Source organism: Poecilia reticulata, linkage group LG22 (genome assembly GCF_000633615.1).
Source record: "Poecilia reticulata strain Guanapo linkage group LG22, Guppy_female_1.0+MT, whole genome shotgun sequence".
Taxonomy (NCBI): domain Eukaryota; kingdom Metazoa; phylum Chordata; class Actinopteri; order Cyprinodontiformes; family Poeciliidae; genus Poecilia; species Poecilia reticulata.
Window position 1 is genome coordinate 15,436,232 of NC_024352.1, and position 19,643 is coordinate 15,455,874.

Below are 19,643 nucleotides of genomic sequence, written 5' to 3' on the forward strand. Positions count from 1 at the left end.
TTTCTTGGGAAAAATTTTTCTGTTTATCTGAAACTTTCTAGTGAAGTATGGTAAATAACAGTTTGTCGCATGACAAAGCGCAACTGTGCTCTTCCCTGTCATTAAGGCTTCACAAATAAAAGAGGCTCTTCAAAGTTATGATTGGGTTACTTAAAGAAAAATAAATGAGGGCTTGAAAACACTGAAAGTCTTTGAGGAGAAAAACATTTATTTATTTATTTGTTTATTTATTATCGACTTATATTAATTATAAATCGTTTTTGATTTAACTACCATTTTTAAATGTATGTATTAATTTATGTCATTTATATGATCATAAACTAAAAATGTCAACAGGGATCTCTCCGCAGTGTGGCTTTAACTCTTAGCTCCGCCCATTGGCTCAGTGTGGACCAATCACAACACACTACGAGCCCGTAGAAAAACACTTAGCCAATCGGCGTGCACTACGGCTAGAGCCGGAGCAGGATTTCTGTGTTTGTGTGTCCGATGATCAGTCAGGCTGTGTGTATGTGTGTGAGTGTGAGAGTGAGAGTGTGTGCGTGTCTGAATGCGAGCGAGTTTGGTGTTATTTTATTATTTTTAAAGGAACATCTTTGAGTTAAAACTGTGTTAGAGTAAAAGAAGGCTTCCGGAGGAGAACATGTTAACCCACCTGGAGCATACGAACTCAGATGAAGTGGTAAAGAAGTAGTTTGCTGCGTACAGCTCATGAACACAAGACGCATCTACGCAGTTTAACTAAATTCGGTTTAACATCTTTATCGACATCGGCTAACCTGAAGTTCAAATTGATTTTTTTACATTTTGTCGTAACCAGTAGGTTTTCAAGTAAAAATGCCTTCTGTAGGTCGCTCAGGTTAGCTAATGAACTTGTAATCGTCATTTAAAAGACATCAAAGTAGCTAATTATTGGTGATAACCATAAGCTGCTTTACATAAAATGCTAAAGACACTGACGAAAAAGCTGAGAAGACATTCACTCAATGAAATCCATCCTTTCCAGCTGAAGGTAAGTTGGAATCAGTTTCTGTTAGAAAACATGGTTGTCATTGCAGGGAAAACATCTGAGAAAGACATTAGCCTGAGTGGGTGCAGCTTGGCTTTACTTTAGTCAGATTGAAGTCCTTGTAATGACTCCTGTCAGGGGTAATAATGAGTTAATTACCATTCTTTCCTTTTCAGTTCTCCATTTTGCCTCGGTAATTTTTGTTGTTGTTGTTTTACTTTAGTGTGTTCTCAAATCTGTAGTTTTCTCTGCCTTTGAGCTCATTACAACTCATTCAGTGCCATGTTTGAAGGCATTTTCAACTCTTCCAGATGTGGATAATATAGCTTTTACTCATGCTATGCTGTCTGTGTGCGTGCGTGTGTGTGTGTGTGTGTGCGTGTGAGTGAGTGAAGGAGAAGAGGAGAGTAACACATTTGCACTCATTTTCTTCAGGCTCTATAATTGCTCTACGTCTCGAGACAAACATTGAACAACAATTTGGATCTACAGACAGACTAAAAAAAACAAACATAGTACTTTTAAAAACTGCTCTGAGCCATAATTATCCCAACATCTACAATTTTCCACAGCTGAACCCACGTACGTGCTCTCCTTTGTCACTGCTTGCTCAGTTTGCATAATGCCCCTTTTTTACTTAGGAGACGAGTGAATGGTGTCCTGCATGGGTCACTAACTTGCTCCATCTATACTATTGTGCATCAGCCGACTGTATGTTGGTCGCATGGCTGCCATTTTGTGCCAAATTGCTCCCGTTCAAAGGCCCAGCCGAGGATACTGACACTGAAAACGTGCAACCTCTATTGTCCACATTAGTTTATGTTTATGTGTTACCACTCAGTGATATAATCCTTTCCTCTGGATGATGGTAAATATGAAGTTCTCCAATGCAGATCATTATGAAAACAACCCCCTCATTTTGTCCACAAACGGACACACTGGCTTATTAACAGTTTTTTTTCCCAGTTAGAGCAGTACCCTGCAAACCACATTAAACTATTTGACCTTTTTCAGAGACACGATTCATACAATGATTGGGAAAATCTTACTGAGCACTATGCTGTGAGTCGTTATTGGGTCAAAGAAATGTATCAAAGCGAGTAAATTACCACTTCTTTGTAGTACCCAAATGACTTTTAAAAGTCACTCAGCCAGTTTTTCCATGACAGGCTCTGATTAGAAAATACTTTTTCTAATCTTTAATGTGTTAATTACATCAAAACTATTGACTGTTCCATTTTTCAGTGTATAACTGCATCACTCACGGCATGGAAATTGATGGACTTTTTTCAAGTTGAATCAAAAAGATAAACGTTACAGACATTACTCTGATGTGAGTAATGAATGGAGATAATCTTGTTAATCCCTTTATTTTCCTGTTAGATTCAAAACTGCAGCCACTATCTAAGAGGCTGTAGTAGATTTGATCATGTTTGGCCTTTGTAAAATTGATTTAGTACATCAGGCCTCAAGGAGAACAGGAACTTGGCATCGACTAGGAAAAGCCAGACTACTAAGCATTGCTAAGAAAGTGTAGGTTCTTGTCCATGCAGGTTCATTGGGATGCTCTTGGCTCACGTGGCAATAGATGGAGTACAATGTGGAAATCACCACTTCATCACAGGGCTCACATTGTTCTTAGGTGTGGTCACCAGTTTACCTAACAGTCATGGTTTGAGACTGTGGGACAAAGTCAGAGTACCCAATCTCCATGCAAAAAGACTCCAAGCCTGGGATTTGATCCCAGGACCTTCTCGCTGCACGGTGGCCACTGTGCTGCCATGCAACCTACTTTATGTTTATTAATTTGGGAATTACAGGGTAGATAAGAATGGACTTCTCATGTTTACAAAATCCTGAAATATAGTTTCATGGGGCCATTTGACTCTGGCATTTTTAGTATTTTAAGCTATGACTTTCATGCAGGCTTTTTTTGTGCCCTGGAGATTTGACTCCTTAAAAATGAGGCATATGCTCATATAGTTTTCATATCTGATTGTTAATTAAGGATGATTTACATTTACTTTGTGCTTAAAAAAACCCCATAGATTTTCAGAGCAGTAAAGTTGACTTCCATTAGTATTACAATTATTCACCAATGATCTTCACCATGTTTTACCAGACATGATGCTTATATCTATAGTAGTGATCATGATTTGATCCAGTTAACAATTTTATTCACTTTGCTAAAGTGCTAAGCTAACATTAGCAAGTTTACTTTGCTGTGACTGATTGATGGATTGACTTGTAATATATTCTTATAGCAAAGTCCAGAGCCGGTCAAATGGGACTGATTGCATTACAGTGGGTTGAAAACATGTATATTGTTAGGGAAACTCTAGATTTGCTACGTCATGTACACAGGCAATAATGTGATTTGCAAGCTGTGCACAGGAAAATAGTAATGATTGTTGAAAATTTGGCTGTAAGTGTAAACACACAGAAAAAAAATAAATAAATCCATGGCCGGATTGTTTGCTTCCTGTACAGCTGCTATAAAATCAGCCAGTAGATTAGGAATGGGTAGTGAGATTTGGGTTTACTCTTAATACTAATAAATTACAGTATAAATGCTTGAACCTCAACATCTTGACGTTTAAGTCATTCCTAAAACTTTATAAGCAGGGAACAAAGAAGCATTTTACAGGTTTGCTAAGATATAAAACAAAACAATCCGATATGCAAACGTGAATGCTATAGCTGCCGTCATTATTTATTAGCCAGTTGCCAGGACATGTCGGAGACCAATTTATATTGAACTGCAGTGGTCATTGTAAAATCAGCATGTGAAGCACTACCATTGTCAAGGACTGCATAGATGCAATATTTAGTGGACCATTGCATTTCAAATCCAATATATCCACGCTCTGCTTCCTCGTAATATAGTTAGCCAATTGTTGCCAATACAGTTAGTAATAGTTAGCCAATGTAATATAGTTGGGCTACTCTTACTGCCCATAACCTCCACACTGGATAATGATTTCAGTGAAGTTTATAGAAAGTCAAATTTTCACAAAAATAAAAAAAAAAAGAGTGAGGAAAATAGGTTGATGTTACCAATGTGACGGTCGGTACAATTATTTCAATTGCATGTTTTCATACTCAAACATTAATGAATAGACCCAGTCGATTGCATGGTGTAGTCAACGCGAGTCTGTCTAAAGTGTGGACTGCAAATATACAGGTTATACAGTAGCAAACCTAAACTTTGCTGTGAGAATTCTAGAAAGTCCAACCATGTTTCCTTTGTATAAATTCAACCAAAATCTCCAGTTCAGTAGACGGCATGAACAGGAGCCAGTTTGTTAACAATTAATTAACATCAATTGTTAATGTTTAAACAGCAAAACTTTATTCCCGTGTACATTTATAAACCCTGATCTGGGGTTAGCATCTTAATGAAAACTATTTATCTGCACTTCGACTCAGGAGCCACATATTCAAGCTTTGTATCACAACTTTGTGCCATGTTCTTTCTTTGCTGCTTCTGTTGCACATGTGCAGCAGTTTCTTGGAGGCTGATTTGCATGGCAGAACATCTGAAGCAGCATTAGATCCTTGTGATCTGTGCTGTATCTCAGTTTGTAAGGTTGCTCTGCCCATGCAGAGCTCACTAAAGCTGGCCTTTTATCTGGTACTTTATAAAATTACTTCCAGCAGAGAAAGCGAGCACATTTTTCAAATATTTTCACTGATTGAGTTTTACTCCTTAAGTGAGCCCATATTTTTTTTTTAAATCAGCATGGCTTACAGCAGGTTCTCTTTGATGTCGTTCCATCTTGTTCATTAAACGTGGCTGCTTATTGCTAAAAATGGCAAACCAAAGTCAGACTTCTCTGAAATCTAGACTTCTTCTCTTGTTTCTGAGGACTGGTTTGCACACAGATTTTAAATTGGAGTTTGGTCTTCGTGCAGCAACCCAGGCGCTCGAGGTGATCAAAAATCGGCCTAACTTGAAAATCCTCATGTGTGCAAGAGAAAAGAAATCGACCATCTCTGACCTTGTACCGGTGTGTTTCGTGAGGCAGTGTCCGTGTCAGTTTGGAAGGACGGAGCAAAGCTGATATGTGTGTGAACTGGGTGGTGTGAGTACGCTTTGACATTGCCATTGATCCAGCTTAGCAAGCTGCTCAGTGATGCAGGGGGCTGACAAGGATTTCATTCAACTGTTCAAGACACACAAACACACAACTCTTTGTCCAGGTTAGTGTACATAAATAAAAAGTAGTTTTTTTAACGCTTAATTCATCCAATCTGCTATTCCGTCCACCATTTTTTGTCTGACCTCTACAGTACTCTGCAATTAGCTGCCCAAATAAATAGTAATGAAGGTCTAATATGAATAAATATAAAGATCAGAGAAGTCTGTTTAAAGCTTAAACAAGGATGGGCGAAGAAAGTAATTGTTATGGGCCAAGAAACGCCGTCTCAGTTATTATATTTGACGCTGTCATTTTGTCTCTGCGTTTTGTTGCATCTGCAGAACCCAAAAGGAAGCTGAACTAAAAGTGAGTGCTAACTTTGTAAAGATTAGTGTCATATTCATCTGAGAAGGATATCTAGACCCCGGTTTCTATTCCTCTGGGCCTTAAACATTTAATTGGTGATACAGAAAATAGGAAAATGGCATTTCATGGTTTTTTTTTCTCAAAATTGGATTCTCTAAGAAAATAATTTAAAGTCTTGCATACTTAGCTATTGAAATCATTAAATACCATCTATATTCTTTTTGGGTTGCCATGTGGCTCAGTGGTAGAATTAAGTAAATAGTAAATGGTTCTTATGGTTTCTTTAAACCATAAGAAGTCAAAACTTGTACAAAACATCCCTCTGACTGCTACGAACTAAAGTACTGAGAACTTTGGGTCACAATACAGCTTTTGCACGCTTAGTCATGTAGAACTTTGTGCTTTTGACTATGAAAAAAAATTAAAATCATTTACTTTTCTAAATATACTTTTTCCAATGTTATTGCTTTATTATCCAGTAACACATGTACATAAATAATGTAAAGTAAAGACGGCTGACTTGACTCCCTCCACAGAGAATGTAAGTTACAAAGGATTATTGCTAAAGAAGCTGGCTGTAGTCAAGCTTGTGAATAGAAAGTTGAGTGGAAGAAAAAAGTGTGAAATAAAATGTGAATGTATGAGCTTATATAACACAAGAGCTCCTTTTTGTAGTGAATTAGTACAATAGATGCATAGTACCCCAATGGAGTTACTAGGCATCTCTTCAGCAGCTGAAAGTTTACCTTTTAATTTTGAATATATAAATATTTTGTGTGCTAAAATGCTTTAGCACTACAGTAGAGTTTGAAAAAGATACTTCCTTCTCACCTGTTTTTCATATCTACCATCAGACGACCTGTCTAACCATAAGCTGATTGTCAGTTAGGCAGGATCTTGTTTTTTGTTGCAGCAAACTGTGAAACCATGCCAGAGCAGAAACATTATCAGATGTGGGTCACAGAAAAACACATGCAAAGTTTTCAGGTTCCCTCTTCCACAGTAACAATCCCTTCTGTCAGATGCTGCAAATATACAACAGACACTAAGGAAAGAGTCCAAAACGGCACATTGTCAAGAAACCTACTTTGAATATGCAGGAGCGAAGCTCACTGGCTGTTCATGTAGTTGCAGTGCATCTGTGTACCGACTTAAACTCCCGTTTATGTTGATTTAGTGTTGTGTTTTGGTCCATCAGTGTGTTTTTCACTATGGCTACATGTGAGCTGGTCCAGTTTAGAGTCAGAGACACAGTACTGCTACGACATACGCCCGTGTCCTACACAAGGGTCCTCTGATCCCTGAGCAGCAGCCTTTGAGGTGACGACTCCCGGGGCGAAGGAAATGCCAAATCATTACTGTCAGCTTAACTTGTTGTCAGAGGGACAGTGATCGCTCTGTGGAGAAGTTTCCAGACAGAAGCTCCAAAAGCTAAACATGGTAGAAAAAAAATGAACTCATTTCAGGGAATACACATGTGTCTCTTGAGGACATCTATAAGTATTTGAGGGATGATTGTAGTTTTATTGCTACTTTCCTGCACTTTTGTTTCTTAGAAAATAAGAATTTGAGCAGTTTCATTGACGATTGCCAACAATAGTTAATAGCACTTAGCAAAGACATTCGCTGCATGAAGTTGTTGCTCAGAGTAATTTTTTTACATTTTTAAAATTTGATCAAAACCCCTTGAACCGTCTGGCTCAGAAAAGCCTGACGGTTGTAGAAATACAGTCCAGTTGATTATTCTGGACATTCCAGCCTATTGACGTATATAATTAGGACATGAACATCAGTAGGGAGTTAATTAAGTATATTTTGATCCAAATCGATGATCAATTAACTGTGATCTGTTGTTTGGTTTACTCTGACATGACTCACTACGTAGTAAGTCTTCCATCTTCTCTTGTGATTGCATACAAAATATATTAAATCTGATTTCAGACATGAAAACGGGGAAGTTTTGGCTTCGTGATGCAGTGAAACAGAGCTTTGCCGAAGAGGCTGCTAAACCAAACAGTGGAATTTCCTTTTAATATCATTTGAATACAGCCTTTGGTTTGTTGGGATTTGGAGCTTTGGCTCTTGTTCCCCCTTTTCACACGTTCTGAGAAGCTTCAGAGCGAAGAGTGTGTGTGTGTTTTACACACTGTAAGCATATACACACACACACATGCACAGATGGCAGCTGCTCAGCGAAGCCTCTGAGTGGTAATTACTGAGTGTGAGGCGCATTACTTAACTCTTAGCGTTGCATACTGCAGGCTATCTGTATTGTTTCTGCTGCTGTAAAGGAGGAAGATTTTATTAAATTTTTTTTAAGGCAGGGCTCTCTAGGTCGTGGGAAACAAAGTCTGCAGTTGGTCAACAGGATGACTCAACTTTATATGTCTATTTTTATTGTAGAATAAAATCAGCTTTGTTCTCACTGTTTGGAGCTCGACATGAACTGTTGCAGATTTATTGCTGTAAAACAAAAAAAAAAACCCATTAAAACCGTCAAAGAAAGATCATTGTTTCACGTGTCTAAAATGCAGCTTGTATGTATGCAAACATTTTCTGCAAATGAAGGTGTACTGTGTACACTTTTAATTTTTCCAGTTGCTCTGTGTTTTAGTCTGGGACTACTTAACACCGAGTTACTAATCCTGCGTTAAGTTTGTCTTGATAGATTTTTGATCTGGGAATGACGTTAGAGCTAATGGCCGACATGGCGTCCTTGCAAATAAAACTGTGATAATCGCCGCCGATTTTGTTGCTTTTTGTAATTAAAACTGTTAGACACAGCCTACTTTGGTGACCATGTTGCTCCAGTGTGTAAAAGTACTAAAATGTGGAGAAATTTACTGGAAATTTACTAGTCACTATGAGATTATGAGTAGAATGAATTGCTTTGATTGGTCCAGTTATAGACCTCCAGCAGAAGAAATGCAACTTTATTTTTTAATAATGTAATACAGTAGTAGTCGCCTACCTTACTTAACTGTAATATGTAACAAGCTGGATGTTTTTTTTTTTGTTTTTGTTTTTGCTGTTTTTTTTTTAGATTTCCTATCATGGCAGTGGAGAGGGAGGGGAGAGTGATGACTCAGAAGGCGAGAACCAGGAGCTCGCACAGATTGACAGAGGTACATGAGCCATCTAAATAATTTTTCTTGTAAATAATGATTCACATAATTCAGGCTTGTTTTTACTAAATGCACGTAGATAGTTGCATTTGGATGTTTTTTTTTTTTTCTCTGACTGAGATTCTTCCTGCTCATTCCTGCTTTGACATCTTCAGAGAGACGGAGAAATTGCGCCCTCACCCCTTTGGCCACCAGCCAGCAGCACAACCAGGGTCCCGTGTCTCCGGCCCGGTTACGACGCCTCCGCCTCCTACTAGATGCCAATCTGGACCGTCACTCATCAGAGGAAGAGCTGGAGCGGATCAGCTGCGGCGACAACAGGAAGTGGGTGTCCGGCTTCCCCCAACGCCACGGCGACCATCACAGCAGCCCCTCCAGCGATGAAGAAGTGCGGGACCTGTGTGGCTGCCGGTCGCCCCCGGCCTCGGTCAGACCTCTGGTTGAGCCCGGTGCCGCTTGCCTGGCTGCCTCTCCCAGCCCTGTCCTGTTCAGCTCCAGCCCGCCGCGCAACTTGAAACCACCCCCAATGAGGTTTCAGCTCCAGGTGGCTCAGCCACTCGCACGGCCCATCATCCTGACCCACTTCGACCAATCAGCACCTTATAGAAAGTATCGGCACAGCTACAGCGGAGAACCGGGGAGACCTAGTCTGGACCTGGAAAAAATGCAACAGGTTAGTTTCCCAATTTGTCCTCCAAAGTCTACCAACTCTGCAGAATTACAAAGTGCAGAAGAGAAACGGTTTGCTTGTTTCTTGTCACAAATTACTCACCACATGGGAAAGCTACTTTGGAACTTTGCAGGTTTTAGTTGTGGTTCAGCGTAGCTTTTATTTCCTTTTATAGGTGTTTAGCACCTGTCTTAGAAAGTCAGTAATGAGTAGGAGCAGCACCTTCGGTTTGAAGTCAATACAACATTTTGCATACCGTTTATATGTATTTCTGAAGGGAGATGTTAAGTTGTGCTATTAGTTCTGCTTTAATTCAAATTCAGACTTTTAAATTGGACTGCAGAGGCGAAGCGTTCAGTTTGACAGAAAATGAACATTAATAATTATTATTATTTTTAAAACTCTGTTTATTTCAGTTAAATAAACAAACTTTTAATGTAAAGTAAAACTTAAAAATGATCTTTTTCATTATTTGCTCAATTTTATGTCCGATTTTATATATTGTCATTCCAAGTGAAGCTGAGAAAGCTTCATCTCTGTGAAATCGCTCTAATAATCGAGGTAGCAGACTGACGGTGATTTCAAAAAAAAAAAAAAAGGAGCACACTGTTTTAGCAAGAGTTGGAGTTGCAGCCATTATCTCTTTGCATTAAAATGGCCTCCCATGGAGGAAACAGCTGCAAAGAGTATCACCGATAACTAATACAACAGTTTTCTGGCTCCTTAATGACTTGAAGTGGAAAGCTTCAGTCAGCAGTGATGGAGACTTCTGGAGGTTCAAGGTCATCTCCTCCTGAGAAGAACGCTAGAGAACTGTGTTGCCACCAGTGCAGAGGTTGCTACACGCTGGCAGAAAATAAGTCATTCATGTCTAAGCAAAGAAAATATGACAGACTTGAAGGAAGAAAAAGGATGGACAACAGAACAGTAGTCCGAACATATTTTAACGGAAAAATACTCATTTGATCGGAAGATGATTTGTCTGTTAGAGAAAACAATGACTCAACCAATGTGTTGGCTTGTTCTTTTTTTAAAATAATAAAAATAAAAACCACTCTGTCAGTGGGAATTATAGAAGTTGTATGTAGTACCGGGATCAATGCTGGCATTTGATGTTTAAAATACTCTATCTGTTCTTAAGCATACCGCAGAAACGTGTTATGACACAAAGGGAAACTTTTAAAGGAATAATATTAACACTAGCGTGCAGGACAGCACAAAATGCAAAGAAAGCCTTCCATTTCCGTAGCTGGACACTCTCCACCTCGGTGGTCCTGCTGGAGAGGGATGAAGGAGAGGGAGGGACGGACGGCAGATGTCCGCCCTCATTTCTCACAAAGGCTGGTGAGCGAGGGGAAACGACGAAGGGGTGGGAGGCAGAAGGAGAAGATTAAATAAACGAGAAAAACGACAGCCGCTAATGAGTCATGGAGAAGCTGGTCCGCTAATCATTAAAATCCAGTAGACCTGTTGGCCCACACCATGGACGGGACAGTATGCGTGCAGGGAGTGGGGGGTTGGGGGGGCGGGGGGGGTGGAGATGCAGGTTTCAGGGCTCCATATGTCCATGCGTTGTGTGTGTTTTTTTTTTTTTTTGAGAGAAAGACCAGATGATGGGAGACAGTGGGCAGTGCTGATCGAACAGTGTGTGTGCATCCATCATCCAGCCAGCATGTGCACATCCTCCTGCTCCTTTTGCAAGTATCCGTGTGTGTCTGTGAGCGTGTGCACGCTCAGTCAAGTGGAATGGGAGGTGCTGCTGGGTATACAAAAGGGGGCCTGCAGAGGTAGCAAGCAGACTCAGCCGGAGTTTCCCTCGATTAACCCTTTACATGAACGGTCCTGCAGGAGAAACTGGAGAACAGAGTTTAAAAAAAAAATGCGGTTAAGGGTTGGCAAATTTCAAGAATTTGGTGCAAGAAAGCAAAAGTTTCATATGATAATTGTTCTAGGTAAATAGAAAAATATGCAAAGCTTAAAAAATATATTTTTTGGTAATTTTCTTACACATGTCCCCAAAGAGTTTGGCCACAGCAAGAACAAAATGCTGCATCTATGCGTGCCATAATTTCATTGAAAAGGAAGGTTAAAAGGTCAGCGAGTTGCTTTCTTTAAGTCCCCACTAATCCCTCGATAATCCACGTCACAGATGAGGTTGAACCATTTGTTAGTGTAATTATCTGTGGAAGAGCAGCAGTTTGCGTGCCAGATGCAGGTCATATACAGTGTACACTTGATGCTCACGTTTAATATAAAAAAAAGTGTTTTAGGAGACAAAGCAAGGCGTCGTAGGCTTGAAATTTGATCCACAACTGGAGAACCCGCTGGAAGAGCCGAGCAGATTTCTGGACCAAACTGACCGTTCTTGCCTCTTTCTTGCGAACAAACATTTGAACATGTGTGATTTATTTTGGAAGAGGGGGCGTTCATACTTTCTTAGCAGCAGCTGGGCCATAGTCACAGACACACTGAAGACTACATCGCTTGGATTTTAACTTAAGGTTGGCTGAAATGTGATCCCGTATAACTCCTGCACGAAGATCAATCTCTTATCTAAACTCTTTGCTTTCGGAGGATTGTTTCGATTGTTTCTTGTTACATTGCAGCCATGAACTTCAATGTTTTTGTTGGGATTTTATTTGACAGATGATGACCAACACAAAATAGCATAAATGTTTTACCAGTGAAAATCTGAAAAATGTGTCTTGCATTTGTATTTAGCCTCATCACTCACATACCCCTAAATGACATTTCTTAAGTAGTCATCTCACCTTAGTCGTGTTTTTGCACAACAACGTTTTTTCTGCTTCTAGTATTTCTTCGTTCGTCAGCCCATCTACTCTAACCAGCTTTTGTCCTTGTGAGAGCGTTACCTCAGCATGATGCCGCCACCACCGCGTTTCACAATGGGGAAATGTCTGTGGTTGTAACGTGACAAAATGTGAATCTTTTTGCAGGATAGGATAATTTTACTGTTTTGGATAGAAGACTAATCAAGTTGAGACACATTTATTAAAAAAGGTGATGATGTAAAAAAAAAAAAAAAAAAAACGAAATAAAAACCGTGTCCTGATAAGTGGGCAAAGTTTAGGTTTATATGAATGCACAATATGGGAACCCAGATGAAACCAGGTGCTCACCTGAACTAAAGTAAATTGTGACTCTTAATCTGGCAGATTGTTGTGACAAACCAGTAACTTCTTATTTCACAGCCGCACATCACATCTGAGTGAAATCCACGTAGAAATGTACAAGAGTGTATTTTGAAACCCTGGCAGGGAGCCTAATTTCTGTTTCCACATTCACGTTTAGGTGGTCTTCTCTCCCAGTTGTGCCACTGACACAGAATAGATCAGGGTTGGCGTGAGGTGAGGATGGGGGCAAGTGGACGGCAGCTCTCTGTCCCACATCACAGCAGCAGGAGTCTTGTGTTTCCATTCTTTCCCGAGGTTCTTGGAAGCTGCCTCCCCAAACTTCACACAATTCGATGATTGTGTGGTCCCTCCACCCCCACTGTGTGTCTTTTTTTTTTTTTCCTTTTTTTTTCCTGAGAATGGTGGAGCTGCGTGGACATGGAGGGCAGAGGGAGACAGGATATTGCATAAGCCTCGAGTGTTTAGTTTTAGTCAGACAGCTGGATTTGCATCCTGATTCACCCTTTTGTCATGCTAAGATTTCTCATTTCTCGACTGAAATGTTCTGAAATCTTCTGTATTCAGTAGTGTTCTGTGGTCCACTCTATGTTAAGTTCACTCTATGTATGTATGTATGTATAAAAAACATTTTTCAGAAAGCTGTTCGTGCTGCTGAACATGTCTGTTCTCCACAGAAAATGCTGCTTAAGAAGAACTGTGGAGGGAAAACGCGGACAATGAAGATTCGGGTGAGTTTCTTGTAACAACGTTTTCATAAACTAAGGCATTTCCAGCTAAATTACATGTTCAAATCACTTGGAATTTCAATTTTAAGAAACATATCTTCTTTCTAAATAAAATTGTAGAAACAGACATGTGATCTATCAGGGTGTTTATGCAGGAAGTTCACTAAACGTAGCACACTTTCCTGGAAAAGCAAAGTAGTGATTTACACATTGTTCTACTTTCATTTTGAGTTAGTAGTGATAAAAAGTGATCGCTTGTCAAAATTGTATATTTACAAGGTTGCGTTGACATTTTACCAAACTTTAATGTTGCTCTCAAGAGGGGCTGCAGCTCTGTGTAAACGATTATCTTTGGGATTTGTTCCTTAAGGTTTCAAAATGCTCTAAATCCCAGCTCCACTTTTCATAGCGGCTTGATCAGAGACTAGTGCGGTGCTGCCTCTCCCCCACCTGTTGCTGCTCAGTGCCAGAGAGCTGCTTAAAGGATGCACCTCCATTTTTCTAGCTCTCACCAAAAAATGACAAACATTCCGATTTTGAATTTTTTTCTGCTCACCAAAAAACTGAAAGTCACTGTGTGGAAGCTAAAAGCAGACCAAAATGTCTTTTTATCAACAGAACTACAATTAAGTGTTGCACTGTTTAATTTGTGATTCATTTAGCAGCAGGTTAATGTGCTTTTATGCACAACACAACCAGCTTATCAAGTTATTTCTTCCTCCGCTTTACACTGACAGTGCAGCCCTTTTTTTTCTCTACAAGAAAACATACACTATGCCCTCTTTGTTTAATTTTTGAAAGCAAATGAATTGGTTTCAGGTGAATGTAAACGCAGGCACAGGTTGAGCAGGAAGGACTCTGTCGAGCAGGATGCAGAGAATGGTGGTTCTCATTACGGCTAAGGTTGCCCCGTTGCCCTGTGAACAGCCGAGCCGGTCCTGTGGCCGGCTCCTTGATCGCCATCCAACTCCACACTGGGACGGCATCTGGCCTTGACGTTTGTTCCCATGCCCTCCTAGCTGCAGAAAATCTGAAAGCACCATCAGCCGCCGCACCGCAGCGATGCTTTCAAGCTTCCTTCGTCAGGTTTATCACACCCAGCGACCTTCGTTTCCCCCGGCTTAGTTGCTTTAAGAGGGCGCTGAAAGCTTAGCAAAAATGTCCTGATGGATCTGAAGAACATCTTCACTAAACTGTTTTTCGTGTGTTGTTGTTGCTGTTTGAGGGGAAGCTCGACTGGAACGAGCCTCGGCTTCTTGGCGCGGAGCAGCCCACTCCAGAAGGACGCGCAGTGTGCTGAGAGAAGTGACGTTATTATCACGTTGTGTGGGATAGTGTCAGTGGAGCCTTATCACACTCTTGTTTATGTATACACACCAACTGTGGCTGCAGCTCGTGTGCTCCGTGCACGCCAGCTTTGTGTGTGGAGATGGAAAGCGAGGATGATCTTTGAGTGAGTGGCGGTGAGAGGTAGAGGAGGAGGAAGAGGAGGTGGAGTGCGTGCGGTTCCCTTGTGGTGTTTTTCCAGGGATGGAGTCATTTTCCATTTATAGCCTGGGCCGACTGCGATCTGTTTAGCTCCACTGAAACACACAAGTATTACTCATTATCCTTCATTCTCTCTCACTGGTTGTGTTGTCCATGTCGGTGACGTCTGCATGCACTGGGACCTTTCCAGCTTTTAGATTTTTCCTTTTTTTTTTTTTTCCTTGTAGCTGCACACAGCAAGTCTTTGAGCTGCTTGGAAACAGTTTTTTTGTGCGCGCCACTCATCTGTTTCCCCGCCTTTTATCTGCAAACGCTCGATTTCCTGGCTGTGGACCAGAAGAGACACTGGAGCTGATGGGGCCCTACGTTCCTACGTTTCAAGCAACTCAAGCATGAGAGTAGTCGCAGGGGTCAGGGAGGTCGGCAGTGGTGTGTATGAAGAGGAGGGGTCAGTTGGAAAACAGATTTGGCTGCTTCTGACTGTTTTTTGTGTGTGTGTGTGTGTGTGTGTGTGAACGGGACACCATGTTGGAAGCAGAACTGATGGCGTCTGGAGTCGGCCGCCATGAGACGTTTTTAGCTGAGCCGAGAGACAACTGATGGAAGTGAAGGAAATGGTGCCGTTATGGTTGCAGTGGATAAAAGAACAAGCTGCACAGCATTACTGCAGTTTGGGCTGAGGTTAATTACAAGGATGTGATGCAGGTCTTAACAAAAATGTATAGTTTGTTGTAATAAAAAAAAAAACTTTCCACCAACAAGAGGAGTAAAAAGTGCCACATTTCACTCAGACATACTTTAATGGGACCTTATGTCCAAACAAAGTAGCAAATAATTTTGAAGAGTGAGGAAAAGGATATAAGACATTCTGAGTATTTACAAGTAAAAATCTGAAAAGTGTGGCATGCTTTTGTTTCTTAAAACCCCTTGAATCAATAGTTGGTAGAATCACATTTCCCTGCAATTCCAATTGCAAATCTTTTGAAATGGATTCCTATCAGCTTTCTACATCGCAAGCCTTGGTTTCGTTAACTGAATATTTAAAAATTTTTGACCGTTGTTTTTTTTTTTTTTTGTCATTTTACAATTCACACTCCTGACAACTTGCTGCAGAAGCGCAGTTGGTTCAGAGCATCATGTCAGACCTGGATGCTACAGTGGATCTCATGATCTGGGAGCTGACAGCACATTGAAGGGGGTGACCAGTGCAGCTGAACCACTTTAAATTTAAATACACAAATACTTGCGCAAGCACTGTATAACCTGAAGATTTTACAGCTACTTTGTTCAACTACGGCGTGAGTAAGGCAAAGAGAGCATCAATATCTAAAACCAGATAAGGATCACATCCTGGAAGCTGTTTTATAATCAGAATAGGTTTATATTTAGAGCAAGAAGTAAACTCTCAGTATAGCCGGGCTGCTGGGAGTCAAAGCAATAGAACTGTTTCCTCTTACGGTATTCAACCATGAGCACAGCAGGGAAATATTCTGGGACCTTCCTGAAGTTATAATGTCAGTCCTCTCTTTTCAATCTTGCAAAGGCAACAAACAAGTGTTTGTTTCAGAATCTTATAATTTCTACAGATGCATTTTTTTTTTTTTTTACAAACTTAGTTAATTAGGATTTCTCTTTATGAACAAATATTATAAGACCTAAGGACAGCATTTAAATGATTTCTTGTCTTTCCGTCTTGAGTGTTCGTTTGTTATTTGATTTAGAAGCAGAGTTCACATTTCAAGCTAGCATTACCATCATTTGTTAGCGAGGCTAGCATTTTGAAAACTGCAGTCTTCATGTGTTAACTCTCGTAAATGTTGAGTCCTTCACTTAAATCTGAAATCTCTAAAATGTGAACACCTGGACTGATAGTAAAATAGTTCAGTTTAAAGGGTCTTCACTCAGTGACAACCTTCACGCCGAAGAGTCAGTGCAACACAGAGTGTTGCGGGGTAAACATACCCGTGGGGTATCTGGGTTTTTGGGTTTCCCTTCTTACAGTTCTGATTTATGGGAATGTTCAATCAGAAAATGTTTGCAGTGTGTTTAGAAGTTTCAGACTTTGCCTCTGCTGAGTTTTGTCAAAATTGTTCGGACTTTCAGAAATGTCCTGATTACCTCATCGTACTGTGGCTGACTTGTTGCAGCCACCATATGGAGAAGATCTTTTTAGTGTTCGCTTTTATGTTCTCAGTTTCCCACATCTCACTTTTTCCTTTTTGTTTTTTCTTTTCCCTTTTTTTTTTTACTGCTTAAATCAACACCACAATTCAACTCTCCTGTGGTTGTGGGAATTGTTGCTGAGTTACGGCAGCTGGATCCCTGAAGCCGTTGGCTGAAGTTATAAAGCTACACCTGTGGCCTCACTACGAAGGATTTATCTGAGAGAAACCAGTCGGCCACAGCGATGCATCCATCTCAGTTTTCAGTTTCTGTGAGGAATCGGCTCGCCGCAGCCCTAGAGAAAGTGCAGCCTCACTGCCAAATCCAACAAAGTAATTTCCTGCCGTTTCCTGTGGGGAGGAAAATGACTGGCTAATTTTAGAAAGGAGGGGTTGTGGAGGTGAGGGGAGAGAGGGTGCTTTCTGCAAGTGGGGAAAGTATTATTGTCCCTAAACCTCCTCCAAGATTGAAACAAAATCAGTAAAAGTGTTTTTCCAGAGGAATCAGAAACATTTAATCCTGTTGTTTGTGAATGAATCATTTTTTTTTCTTTTTTCTGTCTTTAGAATCTTACCGGCAGTCGTCCTCCGCACAGGTACACCTACGACCCCGCCATCTTCGCCTTCCGCTCCCTGAGCACAGCGCCCCCCTGTAGATCCTTGACTCCGTCCGAGGACCCTCCTTGCTCCTAAGCAGACGTCGTCACCACCTCCACCAGACTCCGACCCGCCCCGCTTCACCATCTTCTTCTTCTTTTTTTTTTTCTAAACTCTGTGGCACGTGAAGAACTGAGCTTCGGAAAGGTGTTAATCTAAAGGTGGAACTGTTGCACTCTCAGGTAATCCCTCCCTGCCCCTTGGATCTCTGCCGGAGCCAGGACACGACTCGGCAGAAATCACTTTGTATAATTGTAATTCAGGATCATTCGTTAACACAAACACGGACCAAGAAGGGGGTTAACCTTGCTGAAGACTGTTTGGATCACACACAGAAGGGAATGATGCATGTTAGACAATCAAGTGGTTACAGGGTTTCTTCCTATCTAAACAAAAAAAAAAAAAAAAAAAAAAAGACTCCTCTATCCTGTTAGTGTTAAACTGAGATGGCGGTCGCATTTATCTGTCTGAAACTACTTCTCTGGATGTGTGGCTGCAAACACCGTACTGTAAGGTCACGCTATAACAAACATGTATGACCGTAGTTGAATAGTCGACTCTCGATGACGACGACTCGTCACTTGTCGGGAGTTCCTCGTATTCTCTTTCCTTGCATGAATCCCAGAACTCTGCAGAAACCGAGATCTGGGGGAAACATTTATGACTGTAGGGTTGCTGCACATTTGGCTAATCTGTTGTTCTGGATAGCCTACTCGTAGTGTGCCATTTCAGTTTTATTTTTTATTTCCAGTAATGTACCTCGGTTACATTCTAGGTAGAAGAGGACCACTGGTCTATCTAAAGATTACTTAATGCCTTGAAATGACATTCCTGCTATATTAAGGCCTGAGGTACTCCCCACGCCCTGAAACGAGCTCAAACGCGTCACCGCTGTAACTAAGACTTTGCCGAAATGAATGTAACATTGTGACATGTTTTCGTCCATTGTTGCACTAAAACACAATCCAATAAATGCTCTGTGGCCTCTTCTTTGTGAGGTGATGTCATTTTATTTCATAATGTGCTTAAAGGAGAGCAACACCTTGCAAAATTATTCACACGGTTTAGTCTTCTGTTTAGCAGAAGAGACGGATGGAAGAAGGGCGGAGGTGTGTTGCAGAAAAGGAACACGGGACATCACCCTGAACATACCAGCCCTGTTATGAAACACGGTGGTGGCAGCATCATGCCATGAGTATGCTGTGTTCAGCAGAGACACTAAAGCTGGTCAGAGTCTGTGGAAAGGCTTTGCAGGCTCTTCATAGTTTTGGCTAAAATGAAAAATGTAATGTTTTGAAATGTAAATATTACAAAAAATGCAAATTTAAGCACATTTTCGGGGGTTTTTTTGTGGAAAGATGTCATAAAATTTTAACAAGAGTAACCCCAAAATTACCAGTAATATATTTTTTTAGATGCTTTCTTACGTTTACCACAAATAGGAAAAAAATGTGTACATCATCTTTGTGCTGAAGTTGTTTTTCCTTTACTTTATAGTCAAGGAATTACATACTGGTGGTCATATAAAAATACATTTCCTATAGAAGATATTTATTGAAAATTTTAAGTTTTTTTTTTTTGTCAAAAGATCATTTATAGTTCTGAAGTTATCTTTAGCTGGACTGACGGTAAAAAAATGGCTCTTTGGATTGTAAAGGTTGCAGACTTCTGGTTTTTAGGAACATTTCTAGAGCTTCATACAGGAAGAAAACCAGTTAGAAGCTGCAAAGACTTGAGATTGGAGCTTCACTTTCTAACCCTAAACATACAGCCAGAGCTAGAATGGAAACGTTTAGATCAAAGCATATTTATGTGATAGAATCTGTGGCATGACTTAAAAACTCCTGTTAAGACGCTTTCCACTCGGTCTGACTGAGCTTCGGCTATTTTGTAAAGAATGTGCAAAAGCTTTAATCTCCACATGTGGAAAATCTGAGACGTGCAGCTGCAATTGAGGAGTAGTCCATCCGTCCTCTACACCTGCTTGCAGGGTCGCTGGGGGCAACCGGATTATCTCCAGCGGTCATTGGGTGAGAGCGGTACACCTTGGACAGGTCACACAGGTTAAACGATCATGCACACACTCGTACCGAAGGGCAATTTAAAGAACCCAATTAACCTTAGTCATGTTGTTGGAGTCTGGA

The 19,643-nt window shown here is 40.7% G+C and overlaps 1 protein-coding gene across 1 annotated transcript; it reads left to right on the top strand.

Annotated features, from left to right (window-relative positions):
- Positions 1 to 515: 515 nt before the first annotated feature.
- LOC103458685 (uncharacterized) lies at positions 516 to 18,489 on the top strand. Its single transcript, XM_008399675.2, has 5 exons — positions 516 to 1,012; positions 8,561 to 8,642; positions 8,798 to 9,315; positions 13,142 to 13,195; positions 17,410 to 18,489. The coding sequence occupies exons 1-5, from the start codon at positions 944 to 946 to the stop codon at positions 17,533 to 17,535; spliced, it is 849 nt and encodes a 282-aa protein (XP_008397897.1). The 5' UTR covers positions 516 to 943; the 3' UTR covers positions 17,536 to 18,489.
- Positions 18,490 to 19,643: the final 1,154 nt, after the last annotated feature.